General features: G+C 52.7%; 2 protein-coding genes across 10 annotated transcripts in view; one reads left to right on the top strand and one right to left on the bottom strand.

Moving 5' to 3' along the window:
- CCDC40 (coiled-coil domain 40 molecular ruler complex subunit) overlaps positions 1-6,228 on the bottom strand; it is a 28,717-nt gene extending 22,489 nt beyond the window's left edge. For 2 of the 6 annotated variants that reach the window (XM_075904103.2, XM_075904108.2), the window contains exons 1-2: positions 6,141-6,225; positions 1,659-1,725 (exon numbers count right to left, since the gene is read on the bottom strand). In XM_075904103.2, coding sequence (XP_075760218.2) covers positions 1,659-1,725; positions 6,141-6,196 — 123 coding nt within the window. In that variant the 5' untranslated portion in view covers positions 6,197-6,225. Of the gene's footprint in view, positions 1-186; positions 358-1,658; positions 1,726-6,140 lie in introns of those variants that run through there. The other 4 variants (XM_075904105.2, XM_075904107.2, XM_075904104.2 and 1 more) reach the window with 4 other exon arrangements.
- The window catches only part of TBC1D16 (TBC1 domain family member 16), a 54,080-nt gene continuing 39,850 nt past the window's right edge, over positions 2,064-16,293 (top strand). For 2 of the 4 annotated variants that reach the window (XM_075904124.2, XM_075904120.2), the window contains exon 1: positions 10,256-10,364. The gene's annotated coding sequence lies outside the window, so the exon portion shown is untranslated. Of the gene's footprint in view, positions 2,082-10,255; positions 10,365-16,293 lie in introns of those variants that run through there. The other 2 variants (XM_075904123.2, XM_075904121.2) reach the window with 2 other exon arrangements.

Raw genomic sequence — 16,293 nt, 5'->3', positions numbered from 1 at the left:
TACAGGTTGAACCTCTCTAGTTCGGTTCTCTCTGGTCTGGAAACATCCGTGGTCCAGCCTGATTTTAGTTAGCCAAATGTCCACTTATCATGGGGGTGGCCAAGTTTCACACAGTCCCATAAAGCTTCTTTATGGCCACCAGTCCTGGCTCTCAGTGTTCTGTGTTGTTAAATAGCTCCAATTTACCCCTCAATATCTTCTGAAGTGCAGCAAGCAGTGGCAGTGTTGGTAATACTGCTAGACAATATTGACCTCTCGGGATCCGGCAAATTCTCTGGTTCAGCACCGGTCAGGTCCGGAGGGTGCGGAAGTAGAAAGGTTCAACTTGTAATAAACCCTTAAATTCCTCTAAGATGCTACAGAGACTTTTTTAATGGCATGGTTGTTTGAAAATGTAGCACTAAATAAAATCCCTTACCCCAAAGCAATTTGAAACTATTATAAAAATTTAACATCCAAGTCCAATAATTCAAAATCTGTGAAGTCTTATTCTGTGTATTGTCTTGCGTAAGATTATGAACTGAGTCATTTGCAGGTGCAGTATTTCTCAATACATGTTAGAATTTTCTTTAAAAGGAGACCATTCTGAATATTAAACATATTATTCCGGAGCTGGGCAAAATGCGGCCTGGGGTGCCTAACACTTTTATCCAGCCTGTGGACCACATCTGGCCATTGTCTACTAATAACCTGCTGCCCATGCCACTGAATTTCCTATTTAAATGGCTCACAGCTCCTAGTCACGGTGCTACCCTGGCAGGGGCCGGAGCTGTGAGCCCTTTAAATAGCCACAATAACCTTGGGCAGCTGCCAGGCAATGTGATAGTGGCAGAGCTATGAAGCCTTTGCTGTATTTTTAATTCAAAGCCTCTGGCCCCAGACAACTCTGGGAGGGAGGCTAATTCCCAGCCCCGTCCCTTCTGCCCCAGGCTCCGCCCCTCCTGGGGGGTAGAGCTGCCTGTGACAATATACCAAAAATCATAAAGTGCCCCCCCTGGCAAAAATTATTGCCCACCTTTGTATTATACTAATAGGTCATCACAATTTCTCATAAATTCCTTTGCAAGTCTTTTAAAATTTAGAGGATATTTTTAAAGTATTAACTATTTGTAATGCTTTTCTGGCTCCAAAGCAAACGTGTTTCTCTGCACATCTTTTGTACATCCTTATTAATAAAGTGAGGGGAACCAAAAAAAATTCCCAAAGAATCACAGAATTGTAGGACTGGAAGAGACCTTGAAAGGTCATCTAGTCTAACCCTTGCCCTGAGGCACAATCAAGTAAATCTAGACTATCCCTGACAGGTGTTTATTTAACGAGTCTTAAAATCCTCCATTGGGGATTCTCCCTCAGTAGCGTATTCCAGTACTGAACTATACTCATTGTTAGAAACTTTTCCCAAATCTAATCTGAATATTTTAGCTAACCCTTTTCTGGACAAAGGCACTCTGATCTCTAACATTTCTTGGAGAAATGTTTCTTTTCATGCTTTGATTTTCGTTATTTTTTGAATGTTTTATCACAACATTTCTTGGAAAATCCCAAAAAAGAGGTTTTCATTTTTCAGTACCACTTGCCTTACTAGTGAATCCACCCACATAGTACCCTGGGATTCTAATTCCCAGGGTGTAGAAAGTCGTTTATATTTGCAACTTTACCCCATTATCTTCTGGATGCAGCTCCTCCTCCTCCTCTTCTGAAATCTGTTCAACACCTGATTCGGGGCTTAATTAAGTTGAACAAATTATTGAACAATTTTTAACAAAATAACAACATACAAAAATGAAAAACCTGGCTGTGGGTTAAATGCTAGCACTGACTCCTGGAGCATTAATCAGAACCAAATGTTGGATCTGTAAGCACGCAGAGCCTAACGCCAGCAGGGACACTTGCACAATCTGTTTCTGTGTGAGTTTATTACTTGGATTTGCCTTGTTTGCGACACAGAAACTGCAGCCTTGTGCAAGCGCCTGAGAACCAGAAACAGACACAGACTGAAAACAAATGGAATGCTGGTGCAGCTGGAGAAGACATAATCAGGAAGTGAGCTGATATTTAGGGGCTGGGAACGGTCTGGAGAGGTAATGGAAGGATTCTCCTCCTTTGTCCCTTCCCCTCACTGGCTCTTCCCTTCCCTCCCCCCCATTCTTATTACTCTCACCCCTCCCCAGTTCCTACCAGCTCTGCCTTTTTCTCTCCCTGATTCCATTCCAATTTCTCCCTCCTTCCACCAGCACAGTCCAGATCCCACCTCCTCCTCATCTCCTCTGATGACATTTGTGCTAACCCTTGTCCTCCCCCATCCCCATTCTACCTCCCGCACCTGTCCCTGCCACCACCTTGACCCCTCTTGTTCCATCATTCCTAACCTCATGCCCTTTCCCCTTTCCTTCTCCCCTCCTCTTGCTGTCCCTGGAATGCCTGTTCCACTTCTGAGAAGATCACAGCCATCCACTATCTCTTCCTCTCCCACTCCTCCCAGCTCCCAGCTCCCAGCTCATAGAGAGACCTGGATCCCTTTGTTTGACTCTTGCTTCTGCAGACACCTTCTCTCACAGAGCTCTCTCCTTTTCTCATACCTAGTGTCCTAGGTCAGACTATGGTTGGGCTTCTCTTCTTCCATTCCTGTTACTTTCAACCTCCCCCTGCTCCCCCTCCTCACTCTCTCTCTTTCAAACAGCACAGCATCTTATTCTTCTCTCCAGTTCCTTAGTGCTATCACCCCACTTTTTCGCAAGATCTGTATATCTCCTTTTTTGAGGCATAAGGATCTTCGCAAAAGGTTTTTTTGCGCAAAACGGATCCGTCTACACTACTAGTTTTTGTGCAAAAACCTCTTGTGCAGAAAGCCTCGGGTGGAGATTATGCAAATGAAGCGTGAGAAGTTGCTAATGAGCGCTTCATTTGCACTGTCTCTTCTGCAAAAAAGAGGCAGTGTAGACATAGCCCCTTCTGTCCACCCAACTCCTCCCCATCAGCCTTCCTCTCTGATTTTGATTGATGGCTTTCTCTTGTCCTCACCTCATAATCTCCCATCCTAAGGGACTTCATGTTGCATGCTTCCACACCCTGGCCTCTTCATTCAACCTGCCGTCCTGGTTCAATCTCCCACTCCTCGAAAGAGATGTTCACTGGATTTGGTCTTCACCGAGCACCATTCTCTTTCTGACCACTGAGTTCCCTTTTTCTGACCACCCTTGGTCTCTTTCAGCATCACTCGTCCTTCCCATCCCTGATGCCTTGCCATTTGGCTTTTCCTTGACTACCAACCCATCAGCACTGTTGACTTCCAGTCTGTTCTCAGCTCTCTCCTCCTGCCCTCTTGTCCCTTTCTTCTATTGATATGGCTGTTGAGTCTCTCCGTGTTTCACTTTTCTCCACCTTTGGCTCTTTTACTCGAGTCTCTAATCACAGAATCCACCCTGCCAACACTCATCTCCCACATCTGGTCCCTCACCTCTTGCTCTTCTGCTGCAGAATATCTGCAGTGGAAATCCTTTCAACGAGCTGGCTTCATTCCCCACAAATGTGTTCTCTCCTCCTTCATTTCTCCCATCTTCCTAGCTAAACAATTCCACTTCTCCAACTGAACTGAATGCCATGCCTGAAATCCCACCTTTGACTCACTGCTCAAACGCTCCCTTTCTCCTGCTTTCATTTCTTGACAAAATACAATGTGACCGTCTCTCTCCCCTCAACTTGCCTTGCCTTTCCTCCTTTCCAGTCACAGAAGCAGAAGGTTCTTCTCCTCTAATCCCTCCACTTGACCCCAGTGACTCCCATTCCATCCCATCCCATCTCATTTCCTGATCTCCCATGACCCACTACTACACTCACTCTTCTCTAGCTTTTACCCCCACTATACAAGCATGCTTTAGTGTCTCCCATCTTAAAAATAAATCACTGCTTACACCATGGCTACGTCTACACTGGCCCCTTTTCCGGAAGGGGCATGTTAATTTCACCTATCGTAGTAGGGAAATGCGCGGGGGATTTAAATATCCCCCGCGGCATTTAAATAAAAATGTCCGCCGCTTTTTTCCGGCTTTTAAAAAAGCCGGAAAAGAGCGTCTATACTGGCCCCGATCCTCCGGAAAAAGCACCCTTTTCCGGAGGCTCTTATTCCTACTTCAAAGTTCACTACCATCTAGTCATAGGGTTACCTCTCTATGCCAGATGTGACTACTTCTGTTCAAACTAAAATGTCAGCCTGCATCTCTTTCTTTGATAGGATAACAAGTCTTGTGAATAAGGGAGAAGCAGTGGACGTGGGACACCTAGACTTTAGTAAGGCATTTGATACGGTGTCGCATGATCTTCTTACCAATAAAATAGGCAAAAACAACTTAGATGGGGCTACTATAAGGTGGGTGCATAACTGGCTGGATAACTGTACTCAGAGAGTAGTTATTAATGGTTCATAATCCTGCTGGAAGGGCAGAACAAGTGGGGTTCTACAGTGGTCTGTTCTGAGACTGGTTCTGTTCAATATCTTCATCAATGATTTAGATATTGGCATAGAGAGTTTGAAGATACCACCAAGCTGGGAGGGGTTGCAAGTGCTTTGGAGGACAGGGTCATCATTCAAAATGATCTGGACAAACTGGAGAAATGGGTTGAGGTAAATAGGATGAAGTTTAATAAGGACAAATGCAAAGTGCTCCACTTAGGAAGGGACAATCCATTTCACACATACAGAATGGGAGTCTCCCCTTGCCCCCCGGCTCCACATGGCATTCCAACTTTGAAATGTACAAGAGTCCCAGATGGGGCTCTTGTACATTTCAAAGCAGAAGCACTGTGTGGAGCCCTGGGTCAGCAAGGAACTCCCCACGGGCCCTGGGCTCCACGTTGTATTTCAATCTTTGAAATGCACAAGAATCCCTGCTGGTGCTCTTGTACATTTCAAAGAGGAAGCGCAACTGCTGCACCCCTGCCCCGTCCCACTGAACTGGAGCTGGGGGGAAATGGCTTTTAAGGGAAGGCCTAGGGCACTGGAGACAGAGATGGGGAGATCTGACATGGGGGGGCTAGAGAGGGGGAGGAAGATGAAAGGCTCTGGGGGGTGAGGATGATGGGGGAGAGTGGGGCAGAGAGGTTGGAGGAATGGGAGCTGGAGGAGTCTGGGGTGAGGATGATAAGAGCATGAGGTGAAGGGAGGAGGATGAAGGGCTCTGGGGTTTGTGCAATGGGGAGGGAGGTGGGGGCTCGGAGGGTGAGAATGAGACAGGTGGAGGACCTGGGGGTTATGGGAAATGGGCTGTGGGCAAGGATGTGGGAAGGAGGGGAGGGGATAATGGGGCTGAGGAGGCAGCAGATCTGGGATGAGGGGCTGGAAGGAGGAAGGTTGGGGGTGGGGGTGAGGAGGGGCTGAGAGGAAGGGGTTTAGAAGGAAGGTCGGGGAGAGGATGATGAGGGGCTAAGGAAGGAAGGGGACTGGGAGGAAGGACGGGTGAGGATGGGGGGCTGGCAGGAAGGGAGGGGGTGGGGTGGGAGCGGGGAGGGGGGAGGATGGGGGGCTGGCAGGAAGGGAGGGGGAGGGGGGAAGATGGGGGCTGGCAGGAGGGGAGGGGGAGGGGTTGGGAGCTGGGAGGGGGAGGATGGGGGCTGGCAGGAAGGGAGGGGGAGGGGGGAGGATGGGGGGGCTGGCAGGAGGGGAGGGGGAGGGGGTGGGAGCGGGGAGGGGGGAGGATGGGGGGCTGGCAGGAGGGGAGGGGGAGGGGTGGGAGCGGGGAGGGGGGAGGATGGGGGGCTGGCAGGAAGGGAGGGGGAGGGGGGAGGATGGGGGGCCTGGCAGGAGGGGAGGGGGAGGGGTGGGAGCGGGGAGGGGGAGGATGGGGGGCTGGCAGGAGGGGTGGGGGAGGGGTGGGAGCGGGGAGGGGGGAGGATGGGGGGCTGGCAGGAAAGGGGGTGGGGGTAGGGCTGGGAGGGGGAGGTGGGGGTGGCAGGAAGGGGAGGGGGAGGGGTGGGAGCGGGGAGGGGGGAGGATGGGGGGCTGGCAGGAAAGGAGGGGGTGGGGGTGGAGCTGGGAGGGGGAGGATGGGGGGCTGGCAGGAAGGGGGGGGAGGGGAAATGGGGAGGGGCGGGGCTATCACGTGTCCTCCCCCTGGGGGCCGGTTGGGGCGCGCGCCCTCGCTCACCCGCTGTCCGGCTCCACCGGCTCCATCTTCCCGTTACCAGGCAACGCCGTCAACATCCGGGATCCGGCAAGTACCACGGGGGGAAGGAGAGGGGGACACCGGACTGAACCATCCCTTCCCCTGGCGGGGGAGGCCAGCGCAGCAGAGCAGAGCAAGGGAAGGGTGTCCTCAGCCCACCCCTCCCCCCGCCATGGCACCGGGACCAGAGACAGCGATGATGGAGGCTGGATCCCGCGGATGGGGGTGATGGTGGGGGATGGGGATGGGGAGCGATTGTGGGGGGTGGATCCCAGCCGCATCAAATTGTGACTTAGGATGCGTCTCCACACCACCCTAAACTCGCAATAAGAAATGCAAATTGCACTATGCAAATTGCTATCTTATTTCAAATCTATTTTGAAATAGGCTATTTTGAAAGTTGGTTTATCTGCACAACGCCAAATTTCGAAATAACGCGCTACTCCGAGCCATTCCGTATCCCTCGTGCAATGAGGTTTACCAGGATGGCAAAATAGCGTGCCCGTTATTTCGAAAAATATTTTGAAATAAGGGGTGGCTTGTGTAGACACAGGGTAGCTATTTTGAGTTACCTCCAGTGTCCCGAAATAGTCATGCAGTGGAGACCTACGCTTATAGAATCATAGAACACTGGGACTGGAAGGGACCTCGAGAGGTCATCAAGTCCAGCCCCCCGCCCTCATGGCAGGACCCAGTATTGTCTAGACCATCCCTGATAGACATTTATCTAACCTGCTCTTCAATATCTTCACAGATGGGGATTCCACAACCTCCCTGGGCAATTTATTCAGCTTAATTTTGCTTCCTCCTTCTGCTCACTCTTCCCTGGGAAACTTCTTCCCCCCTTTCCACCCCCCTCCACTGAATGCTCTCACTGACATGACCACTGCAGAGCATGACTGAGCAGCAGTGCCCATTAGGGAAAAGTCGGGGGGGGGGGTGACAAATGACCTGCAGGTTTTTGCACTGGCCCAAAGTTACAGCATAGAACATGATCTGCTTATTAATTGCTCAGGCCACATCCCGGCTGCTTTAAGAGGTGATACCTCCGGCTGCTGACAGCCATCCTGCTCCAGCTGCTAACTGCCACACCACTGAAATCTCACCCAGCCACTCGTGTGTACACAGGAAGGCACAGCCAGGCCAGTGTGACCTGGGGCAGGACAGGCTCTGCTCCTGTACAATGGAGCTCAGGGAAGTCTGCTGTAAACTTGACTCTTGATGGCACCAGCTCCTGCACTTTGTAGATAAGAGAGAGGAGAGACTCCTGGATCAAAGGGGACCCAGGGACCTTGCAGGAGGGAAGAATGAGGGCTGTAGCAGGGTCTATGCCAAGAAAGGAAGGGACCAGAATTCCCCCCCACCCAAACTATGTGGATGGACATCCCTGGGACTGAGTGGCCTGTGCGAAAAGTTGTCCCTGCATTCCTAGGTGCTGGAACTAAGTCGAGGCTGGGGAACCTCAGGCCCAGGGGCCGGATGCAGCCCCCAAAGCTCAGGGCTGCCCCCCCAGGATTGGGGTGCCTGCGCTGCTGCTCCATCCCCCGCCATGCCACTGTGGGGCTGGCACACACAAAACCTACTAGCCTGGTTGCCCGCCCCCCCAGCTCTGGTGTGTAAGAGGAATGGGGGGAGTGTCTTTCTTCTCAGTCAGGGGCCACGCCAGTGAGGGTTGGGGATTTGGGGTTTTTTGGTTCTCACTTGAGTGCAGCCCATGACTGATTTTTCTGTGGGTCAGTAGCCCAAAAAAGGTTCCCCACCCTGAACTAGGAGTTTGGGGCTGCTCCTGCACCCCCTGACTTGAAGGGCTTTCCATTATTTGGAGGGTTACAGTGTGGTTCAATGGCTCTCAGCACACACAGCAAGAACGGTTCCAGTTGACGATAAAACCTTGTCCCCCATATATGGTTCCTCTCTGCCAGCAGTGTTAAAGGGGACTCGCTGGTCGGGAGCATGCAGAAAGCCAGGTGGGGACCTCATGCTGGGAGCTGGGGATCTGCCCAGTGATGAGGCTTCTTGTGCCTGGGGTGCCCCTTTCCTTGGGTGGCTGGCGTGGGGCCTGGTCCCTGGGACAGGCAGGGCACCCAAAGTCTGGAAGGAGGATTGCTGGGGGTGCCTGGGCACACAAGAGCTGGAACAAAGGATGTTGAGAGGGTGCAGGAGGACTGGAACGAGGGATATAAAATCCCGTTGAATCAGTTAACCTATTAAACATGTTAACCAGTTAACCAGAGACATGGGTGTATGTGCCACTCCAGCCCCTGCCAGTTAACCATAACCAGTCAGGGTGATGCTTACTGGATAACTGGTCACATTCCTGGCTGGAATGTGGGGTGCATGGGGGGTGCATGGGGGCAGCGGGATGCTGGGAGGTGCATGGTGGCTGGGGAATGCGAGGTTCTGGAGGGTTCATCGGGGCTGGGGAATGTGGGGCTTGGGGGTGCACTGGGGCTTGGGGTGCTGGGGGGTGCACCGGGGTTTGGGGGTGCATGAGGGCTGGGAGATGCGGGGGGGCTGGGAGATGCAGAGTGCTGGAGGGTTGGGGGCTGGGGATGCGGGTCACTGGGGGGTGCATGGAGGCTGGGGGATGCAGAGCGCTGGGGGCTGGGAGATGCGGGGTTCTGGAGGGTGCATGGGGGCTGGGGGATGCTGGGTGCTGGGGGGTGCATGGGGGCTGGGGGATGCAGGGCTCTGGAGTGTGCATGGAGGCTGGGGAATGCGGGGTGCTGGGGGGTACATGGGGGCTGGGGGATGCGGGGCGCTGGGGGGTGCACTGGGGCCTGGAGGTGCATGGGGGCTGGGGGATGCGGGGTGCTGGAGGGTGCATGGGGGCTGAGAGATGCGGGGCGCTGGGGGGGGTGCATGGGGGCTGGGGGATGCGGGGTGCTGGAGGGTGCATGGGGGCTGGGGGATGCGGGGTGCTGGAGGGTGCATGGGGGCTGAGAGATGTGGGGCGCTGGGGGGGTGCATGGGGGCTGGGGGATGCGGGGTGCTGGAGGGTGCATGGGGGCTGGGGGATGCGGGGTGCTGGGGGGTACATGGAGGCTGGGGGATGCGGGGTGCTGGGGGGTGCACTGGGGCCTGGAGGTGCATGGGGGCTGGGGGGTGCGGGGTGCTGGACTGTGCATGGGGGCTGAGAGATGTGGGGCGCTGGGAGGGTGCATGGGGGCTGGGGGATGCGGGGTGCTGGAGGGTGCATGGGGGCTGAGAGATGCGGGGCGCTGGGGGGGTGCATGGGGGCTGGGGGATGCGGGGTGCTGGAGGGTGCATGGGGGCTGAGAGATGTGGGGCGCTGGGGGGGTGCATGGGGGCTGGGGGATGCGGGGTGCTGGGGGGTACATGGGGGCTGGGGGATGCGGGGCGCTGGGGGGTGCACTGGGGCCTGGAGGTGCATGGGGGCTGGGGGGTGCGGGGTGCTGGACTGTGCATGGGGGCTGAGAGATGTGGGGCGCTGGGAGGGTGCATGGGGGCTGGGGGATGCGGGGTGCTGGAGGGTGCATGGGGGCTGAGAGATGCGGGGCGCTGGGGGGGTGCATGGGGGCTGGGGGATGCGGGGTGCTGGAGGGTGCATGGGGGCTGAGAGATGCGGGGCGCTGGGAGGGTGCATGGGGGCTGGGGGATGCGGGGGGCTGGAGGGTGCATGGGGGCTGAGAGATGCGGGGCGCTGGGGGGGTGCATGGGGGCTGGGGGATGCGGGGGGCTGGAGGGTGCATGGGGGCTGAGAGATGCGGGGCGCTGGGGGGGTGCATGGGGGCTGGGGGATGCGGGGTGCTGGAGGGTGCATGGGGGCTGAGAGATGCGGGGCGCTGGGGGGGTGCATGGGGGCTGGGGGATGCGGGGTGCTGGAGGGTGCATGGGGGCTGGGGGATGCGGGGCGCTGGGGTCCCTGGGCACACGAGGTCTGGAACAAAGGGCACTGGGGGCTGCTGCACCCCTATTATGCCTGGGCGCACCAGGACAGGAACGAGGGCGCTGGGGGGGCGGGAACGAGGCCCCCCCGTGGATCCCGGCGGGGCAGGGAGCGCGACGCGCACGCGCAGCACGCCCCATCGAGTCGGGCCGGCTCCGGAGGGGCGGGGCTAGGGCAGGGGGCGGGGCATGCCCCCTCCCCCAGCCCGGCCTCACGTTGCTGATCGCGGCGGCAGGAGGGAGCGGCTGGTCCCGGTGCCTAGGGCCGGGCTGGGAGCCCAGCAACCCAGCGCGGGGGTGAGGCTGCCCCCCCGGGGGAGGGTATACCTGGGGGGAATTGCACGGGGGTGGGGGGCTGCATCCTGCAAGGGGGTTGCATCCTGCATCCTGCAAGGGGGGGTGCATCCTGCATCCTGCATCCGGACTGGTATCTTGGAGGTGGGAGGATGTATCCTGGAGCGGGGGGTGTATCCTGGAGGGGAGATGGGGGAGCTGTATCCTGGAGCGGGGGGGGGGTTGCATCTGGGGGGGACACTAGTGGTTGCACAACAAAATAGTATTTTCCACACTGAGGATCTTACTTGCAGGCCCTTTGTGAACGTGTTTCCTCCATAAGCCTGGTCCACATGCTCTCGCTTCTGTCTTCCTTTGGCCCTTAAGGAGCACAAGGATAGCTCCGGGGCTAATGCATGTGTCTTGGGTTTGTCATGTGTTTGCTTCTTAAATCCCCCCTAGATTCTTTTTGTGGTTCTCTTAATCCTGCTGCGTCTATCTTCCTGTCCTCCACTTCCTGAGACCTGTCCCGAAGCTTTCTGAATACTTGCCAGTCCTTCTGTCCCATTACCAAGTGTTCATTTTATACGTGATCGTTTCCTTGTCTGCTTCTTTCTCTTATATATGGGTGGTTCTTTTTTCTTCAGCGTAAGCAATGAAGATGCCTAGGAACAATCTCAGGTGCCTACCAGGCACCAAACAATTGGTAAAATTCTGGCTTTGACAAGTTCATGTAATGAGTTAATAGTTAAAACAATTCTATTTGAAAACAGACTTTTGGTTGGAATGAATTTGGGACTCTGTCCACACTCTGAATGGCTAAATGAGAGATTCTGTGCTCCCAAATTACTCTGCAATATGTAGCATGTGCCAGTGCCTGGAAAGCTAGTTTTTCTGAGGATACAAATCTGTTAATTAACTTTATTTCTGTATGTATGAATTTTTCTCTCACATTCTTTTTTTCAAACTTATTGTTGTTATTGAGTCTACACTACAATGACATGACTGCTGTGAAAGGTGTGATGCCATCTGTAAATGTTGCATTATGGCTAATAAATTAGCAGGGTTTTTTTTCTGATCACTTTTACGTAGCAATGCCATTGGTGCGGACAGAGGTTTGGGGTTGTTTTTTTGTTTTGTTTGTAATTTGTATGCGATGAATAATGAATGTTCATTCTAGAGTCTATAAAACATGAATCTTGTAACATATGGTGTCAGCATTTTGAGATCCTTTTAATATACAGCTAGGTCCCTGGGCTCAGAAGCCAGCTGTTAAAATGCATATTAATTCCTTTTTTTTTTTTTGGTTCTTTTATCCCCATTTGTTCTTAGTAGAAGAAGGCAGTGGGCGGGGACAAGACGTGAGCTCGGTGTTCCACCTGGGATCTTGAATGTGCATCCATTTTTATCCTGTTCTTTCTCCTTCCCACACTGTCCCCTACGCTTCGCATTTGCTTCACTTCCCTCTGGCCAGCTGATGCACTGTGAATTTATCAACCCTACTCCGGAGTCAGTCAGAGGGTCTCAGGATAACGACACAAGATGCTTTCCTGTCCCTTGTGCTGCCCTCAGAATGTGCGAACGTGCTACCCCGTCATTCTTAGCAGAAACTGAACTGGGACTAGCACTTGGACCATGGCAATTTGGAGAAGCGCTGCCCACTTTTAAGTTAACTTGAACAATGTCGTTTTCTTCTACATAGTCCATACTTGTGACTTGGCTGTATTATTCTTGTATTATTATAATACCTAGGAGCAATGTTGCCCCTAATTTTTTTCCATCCGTGTGTGGAATAAATTTTTATCGGCACCAAGGCATGTGCGAAAGTGCTGCACCAGTGGGGGAGGAGGGAACCTACCTGTGAGCACTGGAATCTCTGCACAGCTTACAGGTGGCATTGTCTAGGAGCCCTGCTTGTGGATCAGGACTCGGTTGTGTTAGGCGCTGTACAAACACACAACAAAAATGGTTCCTGCGCTCAAGAGTTTCAAATCTAAGATAAGATCAGATGGATACAGATTAGGGTGGTTAGAATATGTTTAATCAAGTAAATGTGTAATCACTGAAAATGTCAGCATGTGGGGAATATATGAGGGATGTTAAAGACTAGTCAACTATCTGATAAACTAGTGATTATGGGAAGAGGGATAGCTTAGTGGTTTGAGCATTGGCCTGCTAAACCCAGGGTTGAGAGTTCAATTCTTGCGGAGGCAAATGGCAAAAAAAAATTTGTCGGGGAGCATGGTACTTGGTCCTGCTGTGAAGGCAGGGAACTTGATGACCAAGGTCCCTTCCAGTTCTAGGAGACAGGCAATCTCCATTAATTTTAATTAATTTTTTTTTTTAATTTTAACCTTTTTTCCATGGAGGAACCCCTAAAACAATTTTTCATATCCCGAGGAACCCCTACCCATGAAAACGTTTGCTTGGCCAGAAAAAGTTGACAGCGGGGAGCACAATTCAATTACTGCTAAATTATTGTCAAGAAAATTTATTTGTAAAGAGCTGTTATATATGTCAGCTTACATTGTAAGAATTTTTTTTTAAATGTATTTATTCCACGATTTCTCACGGAACCCCTGACGATGGTCTGCGGGAACCCTGGTTGGGAAACACTGTGATAAGCAAATGCTGATTGGATAGTCAACAAGATAGTCGACTAGTCACTTCCCTCCCCCCACCCCAGCAAGGGAAGGGAAAAGAGGGGGGTACTTCAAAGCAGCAGTGCCACATGGAGCCGAGAGTCCCGGGCTCTGTGGCGCTGCTGCTTTGAAATGCCATGTCAGCGTTTTAAAGGAGCAGCGCCGCACAGCTGACCCCAGGCTCCGTGTGGCGCTGCCCCTTTGAAATGCCATGGCGTTGTTTCAAAGGGGCAGCGCCACCCTGTCAACTAATCGAATAGTCGATGCAAAAATTCATTGACTACTCGATTAGTGAATTACTCGATACTTAGCATCCTTAGAATATATTGCTAATCATACTGTTGGCACTTCATAAGCTAACTGCCCTTCTCCTGTCTTCTGTCTATTCACGTATCTTTCCTCAAATTGAGAGCACCTCAGGGCAGAGGTCATGGCGCCTTGAATGTCTGGGCAAAATCTAGCTGCTGGCACGAACAAATAAGTAGGTTAAAATATTGTGGGAAAGGAAGGATAACTTGTGTGAAACCCACATTTTTTTAAAATGTCACTGGCGTGAATCAGTGAAGCGTAGCCAAGTGAGGCTTTGGACTAAGCATTTATGCGCTACGTGGGAGAATTTCCTTCGGGGAGGCAATATTTTCAAGGACTAAACCTAGCTCATTCCTACAGTGTAATGCTTTATTCAGCTTCTCTATCTGGCACCCTTGGGACCTGACTGACCTCACGTGATTCGGCATCAGTCTTGTCTAGCTGCATTACTAACATTTCCATTGCTGACTGGGCTCTCAGAAGATGTCAAGGGGCAAAGTAGAGCTAAAGAACAGCACATGGGACTGGTGGCTGCATCCAAACTTTGTGGGACTGTGGGGAACTTGGCCACACCCACGATCCGTGGACATCTGGCTGATTCATATCATGCCGTACCATGGATGTTTTCGGACCAGAGAGGTTCAGCCTGTCGTGTCTTTCTTCCAGGCTGCATGGGACTAGCAACCAGGAACTCCCCAGATTTAGTTCTGCTTCTGATACTACTTTTGAGTGACCCTGTCTGCCTCAGTTTCCCCATTTGTAAAATGCCTTCCTCCAAGGGGGGTTGCGCAGATGTAATGTTTGCGGAGTGCGTTGGGCATAAGCGCTGAGTGTTTTGTAGGAGCGGAAAAAACATTATGAATCAAGCCAAGGTGGCAGACTGTGGGTGAAAGGGGGACAAGCTGGAGGCCTGAGTCAGCAAGGAAAACATTTTCTTAGGATGCTCATCTTGTCTAAGGCAGGCCCTTTCATCTCCGCGATGTTTACCTGCAGGAAGTTGAGAGGAAGTGGCAAGGACGGATGTTCAGTGTTAACCGGGAAAGCATACGCCTTGCCGGCATGCTTACCGGTCAACCGGAGCGTTCTCCCCTCGGCAGCCCAGCGGGTGGCAGGCACGGAACAGTCTTCTCTCACCTGCATTGTGGCAAGGCCAAGGCAGTCCCCAGACGCCCGAGGCAGCGGTCGGTGTGGAAAGAACAGCCCCCTGCTGCCTGTAGTGGCAGCAGATGGGGAAGGAGCAACCCCAGCCACCCGCAGCCGGTGGTTAACTGGTTAACCAAATCATTTAACCAGTTAACTACAGTGGGTGGGTTTTACATCCCTAGTGACAAGTCTGTTTGGTCAGACTGAAGGTGCCGGGTAGGTTTCTCTGTCCGTTTATCAAAAGTGACCGAATGCACGTTGTCAGCCCCGACGTGGCACCCCTGTGAGGTCACTTTGGTAGAACTCTTTGTGTTTGGGTCATGTGGTGAATCGGTTTTGCCCTGAGCTCTTGGGCTACGCTATAGGTACAGTGCTTCGGACTGATAATGAGAAACGCCCCTTTGGTCCGCTCCCACCTGGCACAAATGCCCCAGGACCCAAAGAAGGGGGAGCTCAGTTGTGGCGAGCGTCCATAACCAGGTTCCCTCGCTGTGCCCCAGTTTGGGGTATGTGGGAGATTCATTCCTAATCATTAGTGTGGATCTGAAACCCACCACTGCCCCAGGGGAGAATCTCCTCTGAAATCAGAGGGTTTCATCCCAGGCTGATGTCGACCTCCAGCAGGTTTGACAGAGATCTTTGATTCTGTTCATTCAGCAGCTGTAAAGGCGGAGACCCAATCCAGGGGAAATATTGCCTTCCCTACTCACTGGGGCTACATCTAGACTACAAGCCTCTTTCGAAAGAGCGCGTCTAGACTACAAGCAGATTTTTCGAAAAAGTGAGCCGCTTTTACGAAAGAGAGTCTAGCCGCGCTCTTTCGAGAGAGCGCAGTTTGCATTCAATAGCGCCGTTTTTCGAAAGAGTGCTTTTGAAAAACGGTGTTATTCCTCGTAAAGTGAGGTTTACTGCCATCGAAAAAACTGCCGCTGCCTTTCGATTTACTTTCGAAAGGACGCAGGTGATGTTTTTTCGAAAAATCGCTACTTTTTTGGTTTTGTTTTAGCTTCTCATTTGTGTGCGGCCCCCGACTGATTTGTCTGTAGGTCAGCGGCCCCCAACCCAAAAAAGTTTCCCCGCCCCTGGGTTAACTGGTTAAATGTTACGTTTAACGGATCAAGCGGGGTTCCATGAGCAGAGGGTCATTCCAACCTGGTCTGGCTGGAGCAGCTCCGGGCCTCACGGGGCTGCTGATTAACTGGTTACTCGTAAGCGTCACTCAGTAACCAGTTAACTGGTTACCAGTTCACATCCCTAATCTTGTTGGCCCTGTCCTTGTCACATGACAGGGCTGAGAGAAGACAAGAATGTGACTTTCGCGCAATTACTATTTTGGCTTCTGTTCTCTCCTCTGATGGGCTTAGGGTTAGGGGAAGAGTTTTGAAATTGGCTTCTTTGTCTAGTGGTCAGCGCATGCTGCTGGAGTTCTTTAGATGTTCCGTCTGGGAGGCCGGTGCTGGGGCACTTGTAAAGATGTGGCTGGCAGGCACCTAAAAAAAGAAGTTGCCAAATGTTCGTGCTGCAGCGTTCGCTACGTGCTGTGACGCCCGCCCTGGAGGCTGTGTGGGTGGGTGGAGAGGAGCGTGGTTACAAATGGGGATTCAGTTCCTGTGCCGGTAACAAGAGATTGAGCTCTGGTGCAGAAGGGGAGAGGTACGCTCTAGTGCTTGGGTTGTGGGGCAGAGAGGGTAGGATGGGCTGGGGTGATAGCTCCTCCCTTCTCTTGCAGCTGGCTGTCTGACCTGCGAGGCGGTGGGTGCAGGGAGGCTCCTGAGCCTCTTGCCTGCTCTTCCTTCTGGGCCAAGACACTTTGTCACTTGGGGTGTCATCTTGGCCATGCTGGAGTCCTTCGTGCCAGC

This window comes from Pelodiscus sinensis, chromosome 20 (assembly GCF_052426305.1).
Source record: "Pelodiscus sinensis isolate ZL-2025 chromosome 20, ASM5242630v1, whole genome shotgun sequence".
Classification (NCBI taxonomy): domain Eukaryota; kingdom Metazoa; phylum Chordata; order Testudines; family Trionychidae; genus Pelodiscus; species Pelodiscus sinensis.
The sequence above is the reverse complement of the archived record's forward strand: the minus strand, read 5'-3'. Positions and strand labels throughout refer to the sequence as shown.